General features: G+C 43.1%; 1 protein-coding gene across 3 annotated transcripts in view; it reads right to left on the reverse strand.

Moving 5' to 3' along the window:
• Nucleotides 1–229: 229 nt before the first annotated feature.
• Nucleotides 230–27,198, reverse strand: part of LOC141166804 (adhesion G protein-coupled receptor E3-like) — a 212,453-nt gene continuing 185,484 nt past the window's right edge. For all 3 annotated transcript variants that reach the window (XM_073653855.1, XM_073653854.1, XM_073653853.1), the window contains 10 exons: nucleotides 19,719–19,832; nucleotides 18,530–18,711; nucleotides 17,567–17,737; nucleotides 15,290–15,484; nucleotides 14,854–15,089; nucleotides 7,101–7,164; nucleotides 4,537–4,628; nucleotides 4,219–4,387; nucleotides 904–996; nucleotides 230–828 (listed from right to left, as the gene is read on the reverse strand). In XM_073653855.1, coding sequence (XP_073509956.1) covers nucleotides 751–828; nucleotides 904–996; nucleotides 4,219–4,387; nucleotides 4,537–4,628; nucleotides 7,101–7,164; nucleotides 14,854–15,089; nucleotides 15,290–15,484; nucleotides 17,567–17,737; nucleotides 18,530–18,711; nucleotides 19,719–19,832 — 1,394 coding nt within the window. In that variant the 3' untranslated portion in view covers nucleotides 230–750. The remainder of the gene's footprint in view (nucleotides 829–903; nucleotides 997–4,218; nucleotides 4,388–4,536; nucleotides 4,629–7,100; nucleotides 7,165–14,853; nucleotides 15,090–15,289; nucleotides 15,485–17,566; nucleotides 17,738–18,529; nucleotides 18,712–19,718; nucleotides 19,833–27,198) is intronic.

Consider the following 27,198-nt stretch of genomic DNA (forward strand, 5'->3'; position numbering starts at 1 on the left):
CTCCTTGTACTCTACATCGACCATGACTTATTGCCCGCTATGGTGGCTCCGATGTTCTCTGTGGAGCGGTGACTTTTCTGGAAGAATCGGCAGCAGTATTTTTTCTCTGTACAACCTGCCCCTACAGCTGGATCAACTGGTTTTGTGGATATACTGGGTTGTTGTCTAGATACCAGGTCATTATTACTATAAAGTGAATGTCATAAAAACAAAACTCAAAAAATAACAATTACGGTACATTTTAATTTATTTTTTTTAGATAACACCCCACTTTTTCTTGTTTGTAGAACTTTATATGATAAAGTGAACGGTGGCATTTAAAACAACAACTCGTCCTGTAAAAAATCAAGCCCTCGTAAGGAGGTTGTGGCTCTTGAAGGTAAAATAAGAAAAATGGTTGCATCCTTAACAGATTAAATATATTATTTTTCCAAATGAAAACCCCTTTAATATAAAATATAAAATCTTTTCAAAAACACAAACGCCCCATTGTTAATATGCATTTATTTGTACTGAACCCTACAACACTGATTAATGGTTAGCCATAAAGATCTCGTGTTCACAATCATGAGCGGAACCAACAAAGAAAATAATAAAAACAGTATATTACATACAATTATCTACAATAACAAACACTGTGCAGGTAGATAAAAAAAATAACAAAAAACGTTTTTTTTCTGGCACACAAAGGATTAAAGTTCAGCTCTAACACTGTTTTCATATCAACTTCTCTTCCCAGATCCATGTAAGCTATTTCCAGTTTATTTTGCTCTCTGACGCAGAACTTTGTTCCTTGGTCATCGGTTTACTAATTTCAGTTAAGTTTACCTGGAAAGGAAAATGGAAGATTTAGACCCCAGAAAGGATGAAGGAGAGAAAATTATTGTTGTGGAGGACACTTACTGATTTGGTGGCTTCGTGGGGGGAAGTGTCATCCGATAAATGCTTTCTGTGTTTTCCAGCTCTGCAGAACAGTTTTCTATACTCTTGTCTCACCTGTTTATAAAGATGGAGAAGTGGGAGAAGCTTTATACAGGCTTTTAAGGTGATTTTTGTTCTGTGTAAATAAACTGATCGCTCCTCTACAGCTGGATGACAGGCTCTACAGAACACTGCTATAGGGGGCTCCAGACTATACACCCAGACTGCTGTTATAGGGGGCTCCAGACTACACACCCAGACAGCTGTTATAGGGGGCTCCAGACTACACACCCAGACAGCTGTTATAGGGGGCTCCAGACTGCACACCCAGACTGCTGTTATACGGGGCTCAAGACTACACCTCCAGACTGCTGTTATAAGGGGGCTCCAGATTACACATCCAGACTGCTGTTATAGGGGGGCTCCAGACTATACATCCAGACTGCTGTTATAGGGGGCTCCAGACTACACCTCCAGACTGCTGTTATAGGGGGCTCAAGACTACACCTCCAGACAGCTGTTATAGGGGGCTCCAGACTATACATCCAGACTGCTGTTATAGGGGGCTCCAGACTACACCTCCAGACTGCTGTTATACGGGGCTCAAGACTACACCTCCAGACTGCTGTTATACGGGGGCTCCAGACTACACACCCAGACAGCTGTTATAGGGGGCTCCAGACTACACACCCAGACAGCTGTTATAGGGGGCTCCAGACTACACACCCAGACTGCTGTTATAGGGGGGCTCCAGACTATACATCCAGACTGATGTTATAGGGGGGCTCCAGACTACACATCCAGACTGCTGTTATAGGGGGGCTCCAGACTACACATCCAGATTGCTGTTATAGGGGGCTTCAGACTACATTTCCAGACTGCTGTTATAGGGGGCTCCAGACTATACATCCAGAATGCTGTTATAGGGGGCTCCAGACTGCACACCCAGACTGCTGTTATAGGGGGCTCCAGACTACACATCCAGACTGCTGTTATAGGGGGCTCCAGACTACACATCCAGACTGCTGTTATAGGGGGTTCCAGACTATACACCCAGACTGCTGTTATAGGGGGGCTCCAGACTATACATCCAGACTGATGTTATAGGGGGCTCCAGACTACACATCCAGACTGCTGTTATAGGGGGCTCCAGACTACACATCCAGACTGCTGTTATAGGGGGGCTCCAGACTACACATCCAGACTGCTGTTATAGGGGGTTCCAGACTATACATCCAGACTACTGTTATAGGGGGCTCCAGACTACACATCCAGACTGCTGTTATAGGGGGCTCCAGATTACACCTCCAGACTGCTGTTATAGGGGGTTCCAGACTATACACCCAGACTGCTGTTATAGGGGGCTCCAGACTATACATCCAGACTACTGTTATAGGGGGCTCCAGACTACACATCCAGACTGCTGTTATAGGGGGCTCCAGACTACACATCCAGACTGCTGTTATAGGGGGCTCCAGACTATACATCCAGACTACTGTTATAGGGGGGCTCCAGACTATACATCCAGACTGCTGTTATAGGGGGCTCCATACTACACATCCAGACTGCTGTTATAGGGGGCTCCAGACTATACACCCAGACTGCTGTTATAGGGGGCTCCAGACTAAACACCCATACTGCTGTTATAGGGGGCTCCAGACTGCACACCCAGACTGCTGTTATAGGGGGCTCCAGACTAAACACCCATACTGCTGTTATAGGGGGCTCCAGACTGCACACCCAGACTGCTGTTATAGGGGGCTCCAGACTACACATCGAGATTGCTGTTATAGGGGGGCTTCAGACTACACCTCCAGACTGCTGTTATAGGGGGCTCCAGACTGCACACCCAGACTGCTGTTATAGGGGGCTCCAGACTACACATCGAGATTGCTGTTATAGGGGGCTCCAGACTACACATCCAGACTGCTGTTATAGGGGGCTCCAGACTACACATCGAGATTGCTGTTATAGGGGGCTCCAGACTACACATCCAGACTGCTGTTATAGGGGGCTCCACACTATACACCCAGACTGCTGTTATAGGGGGGCTCCAGACTACACATCCAGACTGCTGTTATAGGGGGCTTCAGACTACTCCTCCATACCACTGTTATAGGGGGCTCCAGACTATACACCCAGACTGCTGTTATAGGGGGCTCCAGACTAAACACCCATACTGCTGTTATAGGGGGCTCCAGACTGCACACCCAGACTGCTGTTATAGGGGGCTCCAGACTACACATCGAGATTGCTGTTATAGGGGGGCTTCAGACTACACCTCCAGACTGCTGTTATAGGGGGCTCCAGACTATACACCCATACTGCTGTTATAGGGGGCTCCAGACTGCACACCCAGACTGCTGTTATAGGGGGCTCCAGACTACACATCGAGATTGCTGTTATAGGGGGCTCCAGACTACACATCCAGACTGCTGTTATAGGGGGCTCCAGACTACACATCGAGATTGCTGTTATAGGGGGCTCCAGACTACACATCCAGACTGCTGTTATAGGGGGCTCCACACTATACACCCAGACTGCTGTTATAGGGGGGCTCCAGACTACACATCCAGACTGCTGTTATAGGGGGCTTCAGACTACTCCTCCATACCACTGTTATAGGGGGCTCCAGACTACACCTCGAGACTGCTGTTATCGGGGGGCTCCAGACTACACATCCAGACTGCTGCTATAGGGGGGCTCCAGACTACACATCCAGACTGCTGTTATAGGGGGCTTCAGACTACACATTCAGACTGCTGTTATAGGGGGGCTCCAGACTACACATCCAGACTGCTGTTATAAGGGGCTTCACGTTAGACATCCAGACTGCTGTAATAGGGGGGCTCCTGACTACACATCTAGACTGCTGTTATAGGGGGGCTCCAGACTACACATCCAGACTGCTGTTATAGGGGGGCTCTAGACTACACACCCAGACTGCTGTTATAGGGGGCTTCAGACTACACATCCAGGCTGCTGTTATAGGGGGGCTCCAGACTACACCTCCAGACTGCTGTTATAGGGGGCTTCACATTAGACATCCAGACTGCTGTTATATGGGGGCTCCTGACTACACATCCATACTGCTGTTATAGGGGGCTTCAGACTACACCTCCAGACCAGTGTTATAGGGGGCTCCAGACTACACATCCAGACTGCTGTTTTAGGGGGCTTCAGACTACACCTCCAGACCAGTCTTATAGGGGGCTCCAGACTATACATCCAGACTGCAATTTATCAGCTAGTTATTAAATGTAATTTTTATGACGAACCATTACACCGAATCATTACCTGGTTGTTCAACACACAATGTACTAGAAAGATGTAGACACCCTGTAGACTGTTACATATGGTGAATATATAAGATATGACCGGGGAATTGGTTCCAAATTGGAAGTAGCCAATACCCCAGGTACAGCCAAGAATGAATAACTGCGCCAAGGCTTTAAAACTCAGTAACCTAAGATGAGAAAATGGGTAATGAGCAATTAAAAGTGAAAACTCTTTATTAATGGTAGAGATATTTACATTACAGATCTATGTATGATATCAGTATATACTACACATATTTCTTGCTCTGAACGTCTCGTCACCGTCTTTCATACTCACCTACTGTTTTTAAGGGTGGACACATTTGTGTCCAGAGACGCAAGCCGATTCCTGAGGAGTACGACAGTGACGACTAAGAGAATGGTGTTTGTCTAAAAAGAAGGGAAATGATAAATAGGAAAAAAGTAAAAAGTTTATATGATCTTGTAAAGGGCAAGGGTAAAAAAAAGTTTTTGCTTGTGTCACCACTTCTGAGAGCCGTAACATTTAAAATTTTCAGGATTTGGGGATGTGTAAGGGCTTTTTTTTGCGCTCTGAGCCGTTGTTTTTATCAATATAATTTCGATGTATATACAGTGTTTTGATCGCCTGTTATTAAATTTTTTCTGTTGTTGCAGCTGCCAAAAAAAACAATTTTGGTGTTTTTAATTTTTTCTCCTTACAGCGTTTACCAATCAGATTAATTTATTTTATATTTTGATAAATAGGACTTTTCCGAATGCAGTGATACCAAATATGTGTATTTTTTAATTTCTTAATTTTTTATGGGGGAAAAGGAAGGTGATTTGAACTTTTATAGATTTTTTTTTTAACTTTTTTTTTTAATTTTCATGGTATTTGTTAGTCCTCTTAGGGGAATTAAACCTGCGATCATCTGATCGCTTGTACTATATATAGCAATGCTGTGGCATTACTGTATATAACAGAAATCACGGTCTCCAATGGGCTGGCTTTCACAGGAGTACAGTGATAGACACAGGGGTCTTCAATAGACCCATAGCTGTCATGGCAACACATTGGCGTCGCACGAGCGCTGATGAGGAGATAGGATGGCGAGACCCCTATGTCGGCATGCATTAAATGATTAACAGCGGCATATAACAGGTTAACAGCCACAGGTGGACCTTCTCTGTTAGAGGCAGATGATGGCTGAATAACACAGCCAACATCTGTCAGGAAAAATGCGGATCCGGTGTGCCAGCCCACATAAAAAGCAAGAGCTGACTTATGATCTGTGATCATAGTCCATCGTAAGTCATTAAGGGGTTAAAATGGTTTTCCATTTATAATCTTTACATCTCTATTTGTTTGCTGGTGTTACAGATAATGAACTCCACTTTACTCACCTTCCCCTGCTCCAACGCCGCTTCTGCAGTCTTTATTGACAGGGTGTAGCAGAGATGTCAGAACTAAAATTCAGTACATGTGACCGCTGTAGCCAATCACTGCGTTCAGTCTTATTGACTTCACTCACTATGTTGTTAAATATTTGCTGCATAACTGTTAATTAATTCTATTACTTGTATTGCTCTACAGTTACAGCCAGTTTTATAATAAAGAGCTGCATTCACAATTCTGGAGGTTTCAGAGCTGTAATCAACTAACATTATTCGCAGGCTTTGGAATTTTTTGAAGTGTAATTTGTACATAAAGCACTGAGTAGTAATCTGATATAGAGAAAATAATCATCCAAAAGGGAAGTAATGCACATGGTATTGCAATATCTAATTTCTGCGATAGCGTACAGTGTTTTCACCAGTCTTTCACTCTGCAGGTTCTTTCTCTAATTTTTAGTTGTCTCTGAGCTACTGGGTGGAAACAAGTTCCTATAATATTTATCATACACTGCACACAGACATGAGGCTCTACCTCTTCCATCTCTATATAAGATGTTCAGACATTAGACATAGAGAAAATTATACAGCAGTTATGAGCAGTGTAGATGTGAATCCAGCTCTAAGATAACCTGCAGCATGTGTGTGTTACTGTTTTTTTCACTACCTCACTTCTTCCTGCTTTTACCTCAACTCTCCATATAATTTAATCAATAGCTTTAATCTGATCCCTCAGTGACCTTGCAGTCTTGCTTTGACTTAGATGGATTTTAGTTGTTGTTCAGAGTGAATAATAATTTCAGGAGGCAAGAAGAGGGCAGGGAAAGGGGTGAAGAAATGTCTGATAAGTGGAAAAATAATCATATTGATTGTACTATTAATTTATGGAAAGTTTGTTGACCATTTCATTTCTGTTTCCAGTGACAGCTAGCAGAATTATAGATACATTTACATTTTTGGATTATAATTTAGTCTGTAACACAGGATAAATACAAATAATGTAAAGGGCTAGTCTCATGATAATGAAAGGTTAAAATTTCAAAGTACTTGTAAAAACAAGCAACTTTGTAATTTACTTGTTACTAAAAATCCTCTCCATGTTCAAGAATGGAAAGTTTTAATGTTATTTCCTATTGCAGTCTATTTCTGGTGACCAGTCTCCTAGGTAAGGAGTGCAGCGCTTACCAGCTCTTTTCTATAGAGCTTGTAAGGTCTGCTCTAAAGCTGGATCCAGGCAGCTTCATCGTCCCGTGGCAAAGAAGACTCCGGGAGGCTGGGGAATGGAGAGCTCCTGAAGATATGTGTTGAGATCAGCTGTTTTCAGCTGTGTTTTCTACTTTTCCTTTTGTAGACCATGTTGTGTATCTACAAACTTGCTTTCAGTTCAGTCTTATATAGAGCAATATACCAATACACCATTGGAGAGAGGCAGAATGAATATAAGTAATAATATCCACCTATGTTACATTTATTTTGATGATTAGTCTGATTATTACGATATGTACTCACAACAATGAACACAGCGACTGGACCAAGGAAACTCCAAACTGCAGACGTAGATTTGAGCCAACAACTGTGAGAAATATAAAATACATTGCACAATGTAAACCATTTTGGCGACTCATATTACACAGCTTATATTATACTTCTCAATGACTAGATCAATACATTTCGCCATAGTATGATTTTAACCATATGCGGGGGCATTTATGCATATAGCATTTATGCATACTTTATCGAAGTGCCATAATTTAGCAAAGTGCCCTGGCAGTTAGAAAATGGCATTGCTAATATTCATCTTTCTTCTCTTCTTACAGGTATATATTTTTCACTGCTTGTGTGATCTGTCCTGAAAACTGCATTATATCTCCATGCAATGCTCTGCAGCCTATCAATTTCTGGTATATATTTTTCACTGCTTGTGTGATCTGTCCTGAAAACTGCATTATATCTCCATGCAATGCTCTGCAGCCTATCAATTTCTGGTATATATTTTTCACTGCTTGTGTGATCTGTCCTGAAAACTGCATTATATCTCCATGCAATGCTCTGCAGCCTATCAATTTCTGGTATATATTTTTCACTGCTTGTGTGATCTGTCCTGAAAACTGCATTATATCTCCATGCAATGCTCTGCAGCCTATCAATTTCTGGTATATATTTTTCACTGCTTGTGTGATCTGTCCTGAAAACTGCATTATATCTCCATGCAATGCTCTGCAGCCTATCAATTTCTGGTATATATTTTTCACTGCTTGTGTGATCTGTCCTGAAAACTGCATTATATCTCCATGCAATGCTCTGCAGCCTATCAATTTCTGGTATATATTTTTCACTGCTTGTGTGATCTGTCCTGAAAACTGCATTATATCTCCATGCAATGCTCTGCAGCCTATCAATTTCTGGTATATATTTTTCACTGCTTGTGTGATCTGTCCTGAAAACTGCATTATATCTCCATGCAATGCTCTGCAGCCTATCAATTTCTGGTATATATTTTTTCACTCCTCTAGCTTTTTTATTCCATGATACTTAAAGGTCATCACACTTACTTTAAGAGTTTATGATCCATGCCGAGTTTACTAGTCTGTTTTTTTTTTTTTTTTTTTTTTTTCCCTGCACTTTATGGTCTCCTGTTGTCTTTTAAGCTAGTGATTGATTGTTAATGAGTTAAATCTGTGCAGATCTAAGCAGATACGTCCCTATATATTGAGACTTAGTTAAGGGGAGGCATTTATGCGGGGGCATTTATGCATATAGCATTTATGCATACTTTATCGAAGTGCCATAATTTAGCAAAGTGCCCTGGCAGTTAGAAAATGGCAGTTGGACAGGGCAGGAGACAGGTAAGACATGCAAGACAATTAAACAAACTTGCTTCCAGGTCATCTTTTTGGCAAACAGTATTCACCATTTGTATCTGTGCCATTTATACTCTGGTTGCTACAATCATCCACATTCACCGTTCACCCACAAATGCGGCACACTTCATCCATATTAATCCCTCACTCCTCTCTTCTCCTATGTACAGTTGTCATGCTCTCTTCACAATGTTATACCACGCAGATCCATTCATTCCCACCATACAACGCAGGAAACGCTCTCACAAATCAGTCAATCATCTGCTCACTCTCTGTATCTTCCTTCTATTAGTCGCAGGTGATATTTCTCCCAACCCAGGACCCTCCAGTAATAACACTAACTCTTTCCCTGTTACATTCAGAAACCCTGCTAATCTCATTAATATTCCCTGCATATCTTCTGTCTCATTCAACTGTGCCCTTTGGAATGCACGCTCAGCTTGTAATAAACTCTCTTACATCCATGACTTTTTCCTCTCTAATTCCCTCAACCTTCTGGCTCTCACTGAAACCTGGATCCAGCAGTCGGACACCACCGCCGCTGCAGCTCTCTCCTATGGTGGCCTACATTTCTCTCATACCCCACGACCTGACAACAGATCAGGTGGAGGTGTTGGTCTGCTTCTTTCAACAAAATGTACTTTTCAGGTTATCCCCCCTGTACCCTCCCTTATCTTCCCGTCCTTTGAGGCCCACACAGTCAGACTCTACCGGCCCTTCTCCCTGCGAGTGGCGGTTGTCTATCGCCCCCCAGGTCCCCCCCGTCAATTCCTGGATCACTTTGCTGCCTGGCTTACAAATTTTCTATCCTGCGACATCCCCACGATAATCATGGGAGACTTTAACATCCCAATTGGCGATCCTCTTTCCCCATCTGCCACGCTTCTTTTATCATTAACCTCCTCCTTCGGCCTTTCACAGCTTGCTAATTCTCCTACACATGAGGACGGGAACACATTGGACCTGATCTTCTCCCGGCTTTGCTCAGTACATGACTTTACTAACTCTCCCCTTCCACTCTCTGACCATAATCTTCTTTCATTCTCTGTCAAGAACTGTGACTCTACTCAAGACACTCCCACCGTCCACACTTATAGAAATTTACGCGCCATTAACACCCAGAAATTTATAAAAAGGTTGCAATCATCATTGGCCCCAATCTCCTCCCTCTCATGTCCCGAATCTGCATTGAAGCATTATAACAAAATAATGCTATGCACCCTGGATGAAGCCGCACCTCCTACACAAAGAACAATTCGGCATAGACGGCGACAACCCTGGCACACGCCTCAAACACGTCTTCTCCAGAGGTACTCCAGGTGCGCTGAACGGCTGTGGAGAAAATCAAATCTGCCCGAAGATTTCCTCCACTATAAATTTATGCTGAAAACATATAACTCTGCCCTTCACCTCTCCAAACAAACCTACTTTAACAACCTCATCATCTCACTTTCCAATAATCCTAAACGACTCTTTGACACGTTTCATTCTCTCCTCAATCAAACAGCACAGGCCCCGACCACCGACCTCAGCGCTGACGATCTGGCTAACTATTTCAAAGAAAAAATTGACCATATCCGACAGGAAATTTTCTCCCAATCCCCAAATGTTATGCATGCTCCCCCCCGCCACATTGTATCTTGCTCATTTTCTGACTTCGAACCAGTCACGGAAGATGAAGTGATCAGGCTCCTTGCATCTTCTCGCCCTACCACCTGCACCAGCGACCCTATTCCCTCACATCTCCTTCAGTCCCTTGCTCCAGCTGTCACCTCTCACCTAACTAAAATTTTCAACCTTTCCCTCTCATCTGGTATCTTTCCCTCTTCTTTTAAACACGCCAGCATACAACCATTACTTAAAAAACCATCCCTCGACCAGAACTGCACGGCCAACTACAGACCTGTTTCCAATCTTCCCTTTATCTCTAAACTCCTGGAACGCCTGGTCCACTCCCGTCTAATCCGCTATCTCTCAGACAACTGTCTTCTTGACCCTTTACAATCTGGTTTCCGCTCTTTACATTCTACTGAAACTGCCCTCACTAAAGTCTCTAATGATCTACTAACAGCTAAATCTAATGGTCACTACTCCCTGCTGATTCTCCTGGATCTCTCTGCAGCATTCGACACTGTGGATCATCAGCTCCTCCTCACTATGCTCCGCACTATTGGCCTCAAGGACACGGTTCTCTCCTGGTTCTCCTCTTATCTCTCTGACCGCTCCTTCTCTGTGTCTTTTGCCAGCTCCTCCTCCTCCCTACTTCCTCTTACTGTCGGGGTTCCTCAAGGATCAGTCCTCGGCCCCCTTCTTTTCTCCTTATACACCGCTCCTATTGGACAAACAATCAGTAGATTCGGTTTTCAGTACCATCTCTATGCTGATGACACCCAATTATACACCTCTGCTCCGGACATCACCCCTGCATTACTACAAAAGACCAGTGATTGTCTTTCTGCTGTGTCTAACATTATGTCCTCCCTCTACCTAAAACTGAATCTGTCAAAAACTGAACTACTCGTCTTTCCTCCCTCCATTAATCTACCTGTGCCCGATATTGCCATCTCCGTTTGTGGCTCAACCATTACTCCCCAGCTACAAGCCCGCTGTCTTGGGGTCATTTTTGATTCAGATCTTTCTTTCACTCCTCACATCAAATCACTCGCTCGTTCATGTCATCTACACCTCAAAAACATCTCAAGAATCAGGACTTTTCTCACCTTTGACTCGGCAAAAACTCTTACTGTCGCTCTTATTCATTCTCGTCTTGACTATTGCAACGCTCTACTAATCGGTCTCCCTCTTACTAAACTCTCCCCTCTCCAATCCGTCCTTAACGCAGCAGCCAGGATCATATTCCTCGCCAACCGCTACACCGATGCCTCTTCCCTGTGCCAGTCATTGCATTGGTTACCCATCCAATATAGAGTTCGTTTTAAACTTATCACGCTTACCCACAAAGCGCTCCATGCTTCAGTACCCCCCTACATCTCCTCCCTTGTCTCAGTCTACCACCCTACACGTGCCCTCCGTTCTGCAAATGACTTGAAACTAAAATCCTCCATAATCCGAACTTCCCACTCCCGTCTCCAAGATTTCTCGCGTGCTGCGCCAATTCTCTGGAATGCACTACCCAGGACAGTTCGATTAATTCCCAATACCCACAGTTTCAAGCGAACCCTAAAAACACATTTCTTTAGACTGGCGTATCACCTAAACACACTCTGTCCATCCCAGCTTTCCCCCATATTAAAATCTTCTTCAACTTCGGGTTCAAACCAACCATGCACATAAAAGCCTCTGTCAGGAGTGCACACATACTGGCTGGCGACCAGTCCATGTATTATCATTTATCCTATTCAGTATATCAAGGCTGCATTATACAATATATGTACTTTTTACCTTCTGTGTCTCCCCCACTTCCTCATAGACTGTAAGCTCGCGAGCAGGGCCCTCACTCCGTTCGATATGAGATATGCTTATTCTGTATTGTCTGTATAAGTCCCCCCTAAAATTTGTAAAGTGCTGCGGAATATGTTGGCGCTATAAAAAATAAACTTATTATTATTATTATTATATAACCATATATTGGCCCTATTGGAAACAATTGTACCAGAAGCACCATAAGTACATAGCTGCCAACAATACTGTTGGCAATTGAGGCACATTTTTATTCCCGCCTCCGGTGCCACCTCAGAACTCTAATTTGTGGGCTGGGTTTGTCTAAAGCCCCATCCCTTTACAGCTTCAGAAATCCACGAACTTGCTGGGACTTCCAAAAATTCAGAACAGTCCTGGCAAATCCAGGACTGTTAGCAAGTATGAGAGTACACTTATACATGTGCACAGTCCACAAACAAATTCTAGTCTCTGTTCACTAAGTTAATGATCTTATCTGGTTTTAACATGTCACAAGCCAAGCTATAGCCCAGGGCCCTGAAACCAAGCGGTTTGCAAAAATTCCCCATGACTTGGGAATCATACAGTATTATATTATATTGTGCTGTTTCATTGCTATGAAATAAGGTTTGCTCATCTTTTGAAGTTTGTCCTTGCTCTCTCCCTGTCTCATCCTCGAGCTCTGATGTCAGTAACCCCTCCCTTCTTCTTCATTCTTCTTCCTTAGTCACTGTATGTCAACCATCTTAGAAGCTCATGTGTTTGCATCTCTGGTTCAGAAAAGTCTTTTTTACCTACTGTATTTGTGCATAACTAAATAAACCTTCTTCTGGAATCTTCCTAAGTGCCTCCTGCAGTCGAGTTCAAGCTATCTGATGATCTTTCTACATGTGAGTACTGGTTCATACTCAGTCAGCCTAGAAACTCAAGCGCCCTACACTTGCAGCCTAGTAATGGAGTCAGAATAGAAATCATAACAAAAACTGACTGAAAATTTCAAGTAAAGCTGTGCAGGGGACAGGGTCCTCTTTTCAATAAAACCAACCCAGCACAATACAGGGCTAGCTAAAATATGAGAAAACTAAAATATGGACTTTTCCCATGCTGCACCTACACCCTGGAATATTTTGGTTGAATACGAACATTAATTATTATCATTCATAAAATTTGGAAGGTAACTGAATATATATTTTTTCAAAGGTGCTTTTAATCATTCTTTGGCCCCAATTCATCAATTTTGACATTATGCAAGCTACTCTTAATGAAAAGTCCACTGGAGTATGATGCGCCAAATTCATCAAGGGGCGTGTGCAGCACCGCAAAAATGTGCTTTAGTCAGGGATTGGAGTACATTTCTGTCATAATTTAGACAATTTTTGTGGCACAAATTATGATGAATTTAATATCCGTTCTCCCCGTAAAGCTCTGCCCACTTTTCAAAAAGTTGGAGAAGCTGGTCAGAACTGGTGTAAAAATGACAAAAAATAGAAACTTTTTGCGCATCTTCAAATTGAACATACATTTTGTGACATTTCAAACATTTTTATTCCCGAATTCTGGAGAAAACAATTTGAAGAATCAGAACCTTTGTGTTATTATAGTTAGGACTCTTGGATTGTACAACAGCTGCAGGCATATGCTGGATAGACTATCTTGGGTGAACAGCAGATATCGCTGTTTCAGGTGGGTGATATACAGTATGTAATAGTTTCTTTACGCTCTATTGTATGACCTCTCTGGTTTGTTTCAGTTTTCTCCTGTAATCCTCCATGATGAAGATCATGTTTGCCATATGTCCCAAGTAAAAAAGTTAATTCCCCCACAATATCTGAGTACTGATGATTCTTCTGAAAGCTGAAATCAGCAACAAGGATGACAGCCTGTATACCACAATCATTTATCGCTGAGCAGTTTTATATACTTTTTGGCTAAACTCTATTCCACTTTAAACAGTATAACATTATTAACATTACAGTGAACAAGTCCATATTGAAGAAAATATTGGCTTACTGCACTTAACTTGGCACTTTTTTAGGATGCCACATTTGCTTGTTCAGTTTGGGAAATTTCTGATCTGCTAGATCTGCCCCGATCGACTGTAAGATTTATTATAGTGAAGTGGTGAAGTCTAGCAGTAACAACAACAACAAAATGGCAGAATAACTGCACACAATCCACAGATCAGTATACACAATGCCAGGAGTTCACTGGAGTGGTATAAAGCATGATGTCAATGAACTTTGTTGCAGACATGTGTTCTATGCAGGGCTGTATAACTTTTCACTAACTTGTATTCTAAAAGATGAATCTGGTTTTGGCGGGTACTCAAAGAGAATGCATAATGCCTACTGTAAAATTTGGTGGAGGAGGGATAAAGGTATTGGGCTGGTTTTCCAGGTTTGGACAATTATAGTTTCCAACTTTATGGGAACAATTTGGGAATTCCCTTTTCTTTTCCTCATAACTGTGCTCAGTGCACAAAGCAAGGTTCATTAAGGCATGATATAATGAGTTTGATGTGGAAGAACGTGACTGCCAAACAGAGCCCTGACCTCAACCCCAACCAACACCTTTGGGGTGAATTAGAACCAACTCTGAGCCTGACTTCTCATCCACCATTGGTATCTGACCTTACGAATGCTCTTTCCACAAACTCCTCCAAAGTCTTATTGGAACAAAAGGAAGTCCAACAGCCACACAAGGGAGCCCAACAGCCACAAAAGGAAGCCCAACTCAACATTATAACTCATGGCTTTGGGATAGGATGTCGTCATGTATGGGTTATACAGTGCTCTACATTTACAATTTCTTATAAGCAGGATCCTTTTTCCTTTGTTCGTTGTAAGATGTTGAAATGTTCTAGAATAATTGTCATTATATATGGTCACTTCTTACCTTTATTATGATAGAAGAACAAATATACAGTATATCTAATAAAAAATCTTCTATAGTATACTACGGTGACGTCGGAGTAGGCCTAGAAAAGACTAAAAGGCTCTTACTATTTCTCAGTTCCATAGGCACCAGGCTGGACTGCTGCAGAGATCCCAACAATGACAGTAGGAATCCCAAATCCCAGCAAACACATCATTGGGAAATTTGACCGTCGAGACGTCATATAATTCACAGCTCGGAGATTACGGACGGTCATAAACAATAGAACACTCTCAATGGACATCCAACAGAATGCACAGAGGAATAAGAAGTGGAGCACTCCAGCAATGATAGAGCAGAGGATCTGCAGATAATGGAGAAGAAGATGATGAGAGAGATAATGGAGAAGAAGATGAAATCAGTCATATGTAAACTATACCATGATCCTGTGAATATGCCATAATTGTCAGAGATGAGAACATCCTTCAATGGGATTGAGTCACTGCATTTCATTTTAAATGTAATGTCATCACAGACGGTCATCTGAGATTTTGGACTTCTTACCTTGATGCATGTTTGTTGGATTCCCACCAGAAACAGAAGTTGCCCCAGGAAAAGACAACTACACATAGCTGTCAAGACAGACGTGTGCGCGCTTCGCAAAGAGCGACAGAGGATGAACGTGAGAAGGGACAGCACCAGGCAGAAAACAGATAAACTTAGGCCAATGTATGAAACAATGGAAAGACCGTGATCATGCTGCGAAGGAAAAGAAAAAAACAAAGCAATAAACATAAGTCTGCCCCTTGTATTTTAAACCTTTCCCGACAACCAAATTTCCTCTCCTTTTCCAAGAGCTTTAACTTTTTTACTTTTTCCTCGACATAAATCTATGAAGGCTTGTTTCTCTTGCGGCACAAGTTGTAGTTTTAAATAACACTACTTTACTATATAATATACTGAAAATGATACAAATTTTAAAGTGGGGTGATTTAGTGAAAAAAACAACTTAATTTATGGTATTCAATTTGTGCTGGCAACAAATTCTTCAGGTCAGTATGATCATGGCGATATTAAACTTTTTATTAATAATATTATTATTATTTTTTATTTTTAGGACACCATTGATTCCATGGTGCTGTACATGAAGGGTTATATACAAAATACAAATATAAATTACAGAAAACAACTAACAATGACAGACTGGTACAGAGGGGAGAGGTCCTGTCCTTATTCTATCGGATAATAAGGAAGGAGCAGTGGCGTAATTACCGTGGTTGCCCCACCGCGATCGGGCCCGGCTGGACAAGGGCCCGACGACAGCAGCGAAACTTCAACTGGATGTGCGTCCTCGGATTATACTGCATGGATGACTATGAGCTGTACATTATACTACATGTATGACTATGGGCTGCGCATTATACTGTATGGATGACTATGGGCTATGCATTATACTACATGTAAGACTGACTATGGGCTGTGCATTATACTACATGTAGGACTGACTATGGGCTGTGCATTATACTACATGGATGACTATGGGCTGCGCATTATACTACATGTAGGACTGACTATGGACTATGCATTATACTACATGGATGACTATGGGCTGTGCATTATACTACATGGATGACTATGGGCTGTGCATTATACTATATGGATGACTATGGGCTATGCATTATACTATATGGATGACTATGGGCTATGCATTATACTATATGGATGACTATGGGCTATGCATTATACTACATGTAAGACTGACTGGGCTGTGCATTATACTACATGGATGACTATGGGCTGCACATTATACTATATGGATGACTATGGGCTATGCATTATACTATATGTAAGACTGACTATGGGCTGTGCATTATACTACATGTAGGACTGACTATGGGCTGTGCATTATACTACATGGATGACTATGGGCTGCGCATTATACTACATGTAGGACTGACTGGACTATGCATTATACTACATGGATGACTATGGGCTGTGCATTATACTACATGGATGACTATGGGCTGTGCATTATACTACATGGATGACTATGAGCTGTGCATTATACTACATGTATGACTATGGGCTGTGTATTATACTACATGTATGACTATGGGCAGTGCATTATACTACATGTATGACTATGGGCTGTGCATTATACTACATGTAGGACTATGGGCTGTGCATTATACTACATGTAGGACTGACTATGGCCTGTGCATTATACTACATGGATGACTATGGCCTGTGCATTATACTACATGGATGACTATGGGCTGCGCATTATACTACATGTATGACTATGGGCAGTGCATTATACTACATGTATGACTATGGGCTGTGCATTATACTACATGTAGGACTATGGGCTGTGCATTATACTACATGTAGGACTGACTATGGCCTGTGCATTATACTACATGGATGACTATGGCCTGTGCATTATACTACATGGATGACTATGGCCTGTGCATTATACTACATGGATGACTATGGGCTGTGCATTATACTACATGGATGACTATGGGCTGTGCATTATACTACATGTAGGACTGACTATGGGCTGTGCATTATACTACATGGATGACTATGAGATGCGCAAAGAGAGCGCATTGTCTCTATTTTTCCATAGCTACAGCTATTTATTCTACCCCGGTTAGAACCATCCTCATTGTTTATGCATCTGGTAGTCCATGGTACACCTGGTAGTATCAGACGCATTGTCATACCCAGTCTGAGCACCAGGATAGGTAATTCTGCCAGTAGCATATGCCAATACCAGTACAGGCCCATAAAGAGTGGATGAAACAGTATTATTACCAGCACATAACCCTCAATCACCTCGATTCCATATGGTGCCATAAGTATCGCAAAGCTGGATAAATGGTTGCAGGAGCAGGTCGTGTGTGTGCGATTACACTTGGAAGATTCAGTTGTGCATCCATCTTCGCTCCAACTATTTTCTATTGGGTCCCAATACACACAGGTCAGATTGTGAGAAGGCTTGGGATCCTGAAATGAAAACAGATTAAGACATTCATTGACAAGGCAATCCTTTATAGTGTATGCTTTACATGTGGAACCAGTGTGTACAGCCATATTATGAACTAAATCAGTATACAAGGTAGTATCCCCATTCTTGCTGTTGAATGGGATGGAATGATGGAGGGATTTCCTACATCATTTATGATCGCTGCAATTGTTGGTTCAGTTTTTGAAAAATCTCAAGAGATAGATAGAAATATGACCTTTCAGGCTGCCAACCCAGCAGGGAAACCAACCAAGCTGAATGTTCAGGGAAGTGGCTCCACCTTCTTGACATTTTACATGTGATTTGAAAGCCAAATACGCTCACTTCAAAATTCCTTTTGTAGGTTATGCAAAACCACCCAGAATAGAGAAGCATATTATCAAGCTGCTATAATCCTTGTCTGTGACAGTTTGAGGTCTAAATTTTTATGACAGGTTACCTTTAATGGGGTCATCCACTACTGGACATACCCAGCCTAATGAATTCAGTGTCTCCTATAAAAAAAAAAACATTGGATGCTCACACCTCCTCCCTCCCACAGCAGCGCTGTTCCAGCACTATCGGAACTTCTGTTTCTGGCAGGTGACATAACATTTTATGTTACATGACCTCTGCAGGCAATCACTAGCCTCTGATCGGTTGCAGCTCATCAACACTCCATGAGCGCTGAATTAATTACACAGAAGTTGTTTAGTAGTGGACAACCCCTTTTCTATACATTGCCCAATATTCTTCACAACTGCCAAGCAAAACCTAATCCTCATTGTACGAACCTCAATATGAGCAAGTATGAATTTCACATCGGAGGTTAGTTTTCTTGTAATGGTACCAGTAACCACCCTCGAATTGACTACAGCCTTGTGACCATTTTCTTCTGAGGCTTGCGAAGAAAATAATATATTCTTTTTTAACCTGGACTCAAGGTCTTTGTAGACAATAAAAATTCCACCATCACCTAATGGAAGAAAGTTAATTAAAAGGTCTTTGTAGACAATAAAAATACCACCATCACCTAATGGAAGAAAGTTAATTAAAACTTACTAGAAACAATTAAACAAACATTAGCTGACATTACCATCTGGACAGAGGCTGACTTTCCAAAATTCAGATAATATTCATGTGCTTGTCAGAAACATTACAGTCCTAAGTAAATGAAAGCATTTCTTTAATCTCAGATAACTCTTAATTAGGGTTGGGCGAGTATGTTCTGTCCGAGTATGCTCGGGCCGAGCTCCGAGTATTTACAGCTGCTCGGTGATATGGTTGAATCGCTCCCGTGTGCATGATTTGCAACTGTTTGACAGTTTTATTACATGTGAGGAATGTGTAAGAAATAGACATTCCTCCCATGTAATAAAGCTGTCAAACAGTTGCAAATCATGCACACGGGAGCGATTCAACCTTATCACCAAGCAGCTGTAAATACTCGGAGCTCGGCCAGAGCATACTCGGCGAAAGGGTTAATAGAACATACTCGCTCAACACTACTCTTTATCTGTCATGTGTATGTATGTGACAAATAATACTATCTCTTGTCATTATATGACTTGAATTGTGCCTGTTTCACCCGATTTCCCTGTGCAAAGTCTAGCCCTACATTTTAGTTGTCTCTGAGCTAGTGAGCAGAGACCAGCTGCTATGAACGCACATCAACATGAGAGATTTCTACTCTACTTTCTCTCTATAGCACATGAAGCACCTAGTTGTAAAAAAAAATAGCAAAAAAAAATCACATTTTTTGTAAAAAAATTGGTGATTTTCGCATTTATACAATAAATACAAACTAAGAAAACCTCTTTAATAAAAACCTCTTTAACACCTTTTCTCTGTGCTTCCAAGTTTATCAGCGTCAATGGAAGATGTTTTCATATGTATAGAATCATACTACCTGACTCTTTTATTGGATTAGTAGGGAAAAGTCTTCCAACAGATTCCCTTTACATCATCCACACTTTAGATTACCTGAATCTTCATTGAACTGATCACATGGGACTTGCATAACGTTATCACTCAAAACCAGCGTGAAGAAATCGACACCAGGAGTGCAGATATTCCGAGAAACCTGAATGGAGACATCTGAAAAACAGAAGATAATTAGAAAAATAAGGATTTTTACACAAAACCAGTGTGAACTTTAGAAAGGGGTAAGACTCCCATATAAGTGTGATATGAGATTCAATGACTTTGGATTCATGGAGTTTTTTGACATTGCCAACGAGTGACCATTTTGATAGATGTAATCAATCCTTGAACAGCTGTTTGAGGGTGCATACTGCTTTGCATGAGCATTTGTAAGTTCAAGTATTGGATTTAAATGAGAAGCTTACAACACTGAGATCCACTGACAACAAAGAAAGGAGTTTGCTACTCACTGAGAAGGTGCCCTCTGGGGTAGATGTGGGAGAGCAAGGAAGCATGGAAGTACAGGACAATGGAGCAGATACTTGGGAAACAATTAGAAAGCGGGGTATAGGGAAGAGTGTCAGGAAGGTTAGTCCTGATATAGCACACCTCAACAAGTTTGTTATGTTGGCAGATGAGAGGGGAGGGTATCAGTACAGGACTAGCATTGCTGCAGCAAGACATATCCTCTGAAAACCAGCAGAGTGCTTCGATAAGGGGAGAAATAGGAGTTCAGGGCAGGCCAGACAGGTGCCAGTAGTGGGGGATTCAGGGGTGGACATATCATTGGTGCAACCTGTGTAGGTGCACAAAGGCCCAAGAGGTAAGGGGACTATTTCTACCTCCATAGCTGGTGGAATGATACATTTTCATAAGTTATTGGACTGAAAATGGCCCATGTACGGTTCTTGCACAGGGGTCCTTTTCTGTCTGCATCCGCCAGTGGGGGGATTCAATTATTAGGGGAACAGACAGGGGTATATGTCATAAATACTGTTTTTTTTGGTATTGTTGAATGTTGCGTTGTTTCCTGGAGCTTGAGTTCAACACATCGCAGATGATCAGGTTGATAGGTTACTTGGAGGGGTCATTGAGGACCTAGCAGTCATAATTCACATTGGCACCAATGACAAAAAACTATAACAATAATGTCAGGGATTTAGGATATAAAGGTTCCTGGAACATGACAGTGAAAAAAACTAAAAAATGTGCTTTGTCCTAAAGACTTAAAACAAGCAAGTCTTAAGGAGTTAATTATTTACTGAAAAGTAAATTGTGTGAATTGCAAATCGAGGCAGAAAGAATGAGACAGAGAGAATCGATGCCAAAGAATGTAAAAAGAAGCCAAAAATCTTCTTCAACTACCTAAACAGTTAGAGACTCAAAAATGATAATGTTGATTCTTTTAAAACTAATCTAGGTGAAATGCTGATGGAGGGTGAGTGAAAGGTTAATCTACTGTGATGCCTCTACTTGAAAAGCCCTTTGCTTTACCCTGGGAGATGGGAGACTCGGAGTCAGGTCCTCTGGATGTAGAGATGGGGTGCAGCCATGGCCTGGACCCGACCCGTGCTCAGGGCCGTCACATTAAAAAGGATGGTGTGGGCTTATCCGGGTTGAGTGGCTGATTTATGACTACGCCACCTGTGGCACCTGGTGAAGGCCACCAGCGCAGCTGCAGTCTGCTGAGGCATGGTGTTATGGCGGCCAGAGTTATTACTGCTCCCCACAGGCGGAGCAAGGCCTCAGGGCAGAGGGACAGGATGGAGGCGCTAGTAGTAGAGGAGAACGGATGCCGCATCGCGCGGTGTGGCGCAGAATAAACAGTCCGGATGCCATAGGGGTGAACTTCCAAGGCTTTACTCACTTTAGAGATGACAGAAGGAAGGCGACTCCCTGCGGAGTGCTGCGGTCACCAGGGACGGGGGTCCGACAACCTCCGAGTAAGTCCAGCGTTCAATCGGGACCCTACACCAGAGTGTTCCTGAACTACAGACCGAATCCTTTCCTGTCCGTGTGTGTGCGAATAGGCCGGGTCTCCCTCTGAGCTCCTCTCAGAACAAGGGCACGGGTGGCAGCTCCGCTCCGTCCGATACCCGGTGGGATCCTCAGGGCCTACCGGGCTTTTCCGACCAGGACATGGAGTAGCAAGGTCGGGTGTCGGGGGCCGGTACCCCTCTTGCAGCCTGACTCCCTCTGAATATATCAGGTGGTGAGGACAGGTGACGTACACCGCTCGGTTTGCATCCTCCCCGGGATCCATTTGCTATGGAGCCACACTCTTAAGCTCCGGGCCTTCTTGGTCCTGGTCCTTGATGGGGTCAAGACATTCCTTGTCTACAACCTACCCCTCGTCCCAAGGCGGGGGCACGAGGGCTGCATCTCCATCTGGTTCCCCTAACTCTTGGTTCCCCAGTCTCCCTGTAACCAGGGGAGCAACACCTAGTGCATTCTAGCCCCCTCTGGTGGAGAAGTGTGGTGGTGGATGCAAAGGTTGGGTCACGACTATCACACTGTCCTTACCTCAGAGGAGGAACACTACACTCCATTAAAGAAGTGCAGCATCCCTGTGGCTGTCGAACCCTCAGGGGCGCCACACTACTAAATGCCTTCTTCTCTACAGTGTTTACACAAGAAAATCCCTTGACAGATGACATGATCATGGGTACCCACAATTTTTCAATTAAATTGTGACATGCAGAAGTAGTGCTGTAGCTTCAAAAGCATCCAGCAACTAGAGGGGTTAACACAGTCACAAGAGACAGGGAGTGTTTTAGCAAAGCCCCAGGGGGATTGTGGGGAAGTTGTTTACTGTCTGGTTGAAGCGGAAGAGAAAGGTGGTGTGTGATCTGTATCTCACAGAAGACAAGGGAACAGAATTCAGGTCAGGAGGGAAGCTAAACACAGGTCAAACTCCCTAAGCTAACAGTGTGAAGCATTATGGAGCAGAAAGATAAGGATTGAAAGGAATCATGTCAAAGGGATCTTCTCCCGCATCAAACTCTCCCCCCCTCCATCTCCATGCAGGATAAAGAATGCTGTGTACTATTGAGTCCTTGTGAAGGAAAAGCCTGTGGTTGTGCATGCATAGAAGTGTACTGCAAAGAGATCTAATCTGTGCTGAATTGTGCTACTGAAGAGACTGATGTTACTGTGCTTGCTTTAATAGACTGTACTGTAATGAAGATTGCTGCTGTAATATCCCTGAATTTCACTGGCCGTGGTTAAGATCAAATTCCACTGTTAAACTGTTGAAAAAGACTCTTGTCATCTTGTCAGATGTGTCTGGTCAGCAACTGAATCTATCGTGTGCCTGAGAGAAGCTGCAGCCTATGGTCACCCTGAGTAACGGTTCCCCCAGGATTCCAAAGAATTCATGAATCCCGTCTCGCCCTATCTGAACCTAGTGGTGTGCGTGTAACAAAATGCCAACTGCTTAACCGAGCAGGAAGTGAGGATACACTAAAATAGTCAAATCACCGGTCCCGGATTGCACAAACCCCATTTTCAACATGTGACGCATTGTGTTGGGCCCCTATTTGATGGACGCTCAGAACCTGAGCTCACTTCATACATGGCAGATAATGGCTGTATTATATTTGCCTCGAACAGCAGGGAGCAAAGATGAGCTCTGCCTGTTGCTATGAACCCCTTAAATGCCCATCTCTGACAGTGGCATTTCAAGCATGCTGTCTGTGGGGGAAGGTGCCATTACACACCATCATTGTCCCCCCAATGTGATTATGGCATGCCGCGACAGCCAGTGAAGATTCCTGTGTCTGCAATGACAGTGGTCCTAGGTCGAGCTGCCTTTATCTGACATTTATAAGAAACCATATTTTTTACTATGCGCAATAGGATTATCGCATGGTCAGGTCCCCTAAGGGGACTAAAAAATAACTGTATGAACAGCTGAATCTAAAAATTGTGGAACAATTTTAGAAAAATGTTCCTCAAATTAAAATTGCAATGAGCTTGAATATTCAACCATGAATCCCAAGATTCACAGATTCTGGAGAAATCACTCAAAGGACAAGGCAAGTGGACAAAATTGGATGCTCGTGATCTACGGCACTGCATTAAAAACAGGCATGATTCGGTCATACAAATCACTGCATGGGCTCAGGAATACCTTCAGAAATCATTGTATGTGAGCACAGTTCACTCACTATGCAATCCACAAATACAAATGAAGAAGCCATAGATCAACACAAGCCAGAAACGCTGCCATCTTCTCTGATCCAAAACTCATTTAGAATGGACTGAGGCAAAATTAAAAACTGTTCTGTGGTCAGAAAAATCAAACTGTGAAATTCTTTATGGAAGCCACAAACGCCGCGTCCTGCAGGCTCGAGGTGAGGGACCATCCAGCTTGTTATCTGCACACAGTTCTTGCATCTCTGCATTGGGTTGCCTATGGCACGAGCAGCTTACACACCTTGAAAGTCACTATCGATACTGAGCATTATATAGAAGTTTTAGAACAACATGTGTTCCCATCCAGATAATGTTTATTGCAGGGAAAGTCTTGCAGATTTCAGAAAGACAAAGCTAAACCACACACAAATGGCTTCGTAGAAGAAGTGTTTGGGCGATGAACCGACTGCTTGAAGTCCAGACTTTTCACTAATAGAAAACATTTGGCGCATTATGAAACAAAAAATCAAGCGAAAAGGACTGTGGAGAAGCTAAAATTCTAAATCTGACAAGAACGTGAAAACATTTTTCTCCAAAACTCCAGCAATTGGTCTCCTCACTTTCCAGACCTGTACAGACTGTTATAAAAAGAAGAGGGGATGCTATACAATTGTAGACATGGCCTTGCCCCAACTTTTTAAGAGATATTGCTGTATAAGAGATCTCCAATTCATTGCATTCTTGTTTTCTTTCCATGTTTGCATGTTACACAGCATCAGAACTTTTTTTGGAATTGAGGCTGTAAAAAATTAAATATATTTGGTCATGGTTCATTTGTAAAATTCAAGTACAGCAAAATATGAAATTAACTAAACGATTGGTGAACTCAATAAAGAGAAAAAAAGCAAAACTCCAGATCTTAGGTTCGCTTCAATTTCACAAAAAAAAATGCAACCGGAAGCGATCAAAGTCGTACCTATCCCAAAATGGTATCAATAAAAATATCAGCTCACCAAGTAAAAACAAAAGAATTTCTGCAGGACTCAAGGTTCCTAAGAGCACAGTGGCCTCCATAATTCTAAAATGGAAGAAGTTTGGGACCAACAGAAGTCTTTCTAGACCTGGCCGTCCAGCCAAACTGAGCAAACGTGGGAGAAGAGCCTTGGTGAGAGAGGTAAAGAAGAACCCCAAGATCACTGTGGCTGAGCTGCAGAGACGCAGTAGGGAGATGGGAGAAAGTTCCACAAAGTCAAAGTCAACTATCACTGCAGCCCTCCACCAGTCAGGTCTTTATGGCAGAGTGGCCCGATGGAAGCCTCTCCTCAGTGCAAGACATATGAAAGCCCGCATGGAGTTTGCTCAAAAATACATGAAGGACTCCCAGACTATGAGAAATAAGATTCTCTGGTCTGATGAGATGAAGATAAATCTTTTTGGTGATAATTCTAAGCGGTATGTGTGGAGAAAACCAGGCATTGCTCATCACCTGCCCAATACAATCCCAACAGTGAAACATGGTGGTGGCAGCATCATGCTATGGGGGTGTTTTTCAGCTGCAGGGACTGGACGACTGGTTGCAATTGATGGAAACATCAATGCGGCCAAGTACAGAGATATCCTGGATGAAAACCTCTTCCAGAGTGCTCTGGACCTCAGACTTAGCCGAAGGTTCACCTTCCAACAAGACAATGACCCTAAGCACACAGCTAAAATAACAAAGGAGTGGCTTCAGAACAACTCTGTGACCATTCTTGACTGGCCCAGCCAGAGCCCTGACCTAAACCCAATTGAGCATCTCTGGAGAGACCTGAAAATGGCTGTCCACCAACGTTCACCATCCAACCTGACGGAACCGGAGAGGATCTGCAAGGAAGAATGGCAGAGGATCCCCCAAATCCAGGTTTGAAAACTTGTTGCATCATTCCCAAGAAGACTCATGGCTGTACTAGCTCAAAAGGGTGCTTCTACTCAATACTGAGCAAAGGGTGTGAATACTTATGACTAGTGTTGAGCCACCCCCGTAGTGTTCGAGTTCGGTTCGGTTCGTCGAACACCCGTGTGTTCGCCGAACTGTTCGTCGAACTGTTTGTCGAACACCTTCGAACACCGTTAAAACCAATGGCAGGCAAACAAAAACACATAGAAACACATAGAAAACACCTTCAAAGGTGTCCAAAAGCTGACAAACTGCTCAGAAGACACAACTAACACATGGAAAAGTGACAAGTACATATAGTCATGCGAAAAGAAAAGAGGTGGAGGAGTAAAAGGAGGGGGAGACACAGATATAGGCCTGTCATGCCCTTCTAAAATCCAAAAAGTGAGAAGCCGACACGTTCAGTCCGCTCCTGCCCGTGCCACCTCCGTGTCGCCGGGTTTGTGCCAGAGCCGCGGTGAACCCTGACGGCCAGCCCCTCTCCCAATACTGGTGCCTGTCCGCTGGTGGGTCGAGCGAGCCCCCCTGTGGTGGAGGCAGCTCTAAGCTTTTTAATTTAAATTGTCTCTCTAATTTGAATGAATACACTTTAAATCCATTTACAAGGATCTATTGGAGGGCAAGTCTCATGCCAGCAGCCGCGTAATTCCAGCTCCAGTAGCGTCCACTAAACCTGCTGCAGTTAAAAAGCTTTTATAAGGATCGAGCTCGGCTGTCCACCGCAAGGCATCCTACTGCCAGTCCCAGCCCCTATGCCTTGGGGTGCCTCCTGATGCTTTCACTGAGTATCCCGTGGTCCCGAAGCATTTCCTTTGAAAAAATTAAGTGTCCAAACTACAGGTGGTGTAGCTTGCTTAACAGCCGGGATAATCCGCTGACTAGCAGACACTGCTACTAGGCACAAAGTATTTCCTGGGCTAGATGCAGTTAAAAATTTGTAATTAGATACTCTCGTTGGATGCTGAGAAAACATTCCATAGAGTCTCCTGGCACGCCATATATGATTTTTCTTAAAAAGCTAGGGGTAGGGGTCTAGGGGACCCTTTTATAGCCAAAATCACGGCCCTGTATCACAATACGTCACCTAGGCTGAAGATAAATGGAACTGTAGCACCCTGAGGGCTCGGTTGCTACAGAGGTATTGCACCTCACCCAGAGGTGTGATATCTCACTCTCAGGTAAGGATGGAGTGTGGATCAGGACCCGACACCTGCATGCATTACACCACATTGCCGTGGGGCAGGGTGACCAATATGCCTCTGGGATGGGCACGACAGACCCTGTCCCTGGCTGGAGTGGGGGGAGGGAACACTGAGGAAGGGGAACCCTGTAGTGCAGGAGCAGGGAGGAAGCAGTTCCTGGGTGCATTGAGAAGGGAGTATAAAAGGTGGGCACCATCTTAGTTCAGTGCAGAGAAGTCTGAGCAGAAGTGGCAGGGAGCAGGGGCTCTGCATGAGCTCTGCTCCG

This window comes from Phyllobates terribilis, unplaced genomic scaffold (assembly GCF_046119375.1).
Source record: "Phyllobates terribilis strain yellow unplaced genomic scaffold, ASM4611937v1 Scaffold_11__3_contigs__length_659146591, whole genome shotgun sequence".
Taxonomy (NCBI): domain Eukaryota; kingdom Metazoa; phylum Chordata; class Amphibia; order Anura; family Dendrobatidae; genus Phyllobates; species Phyllobates terribilis.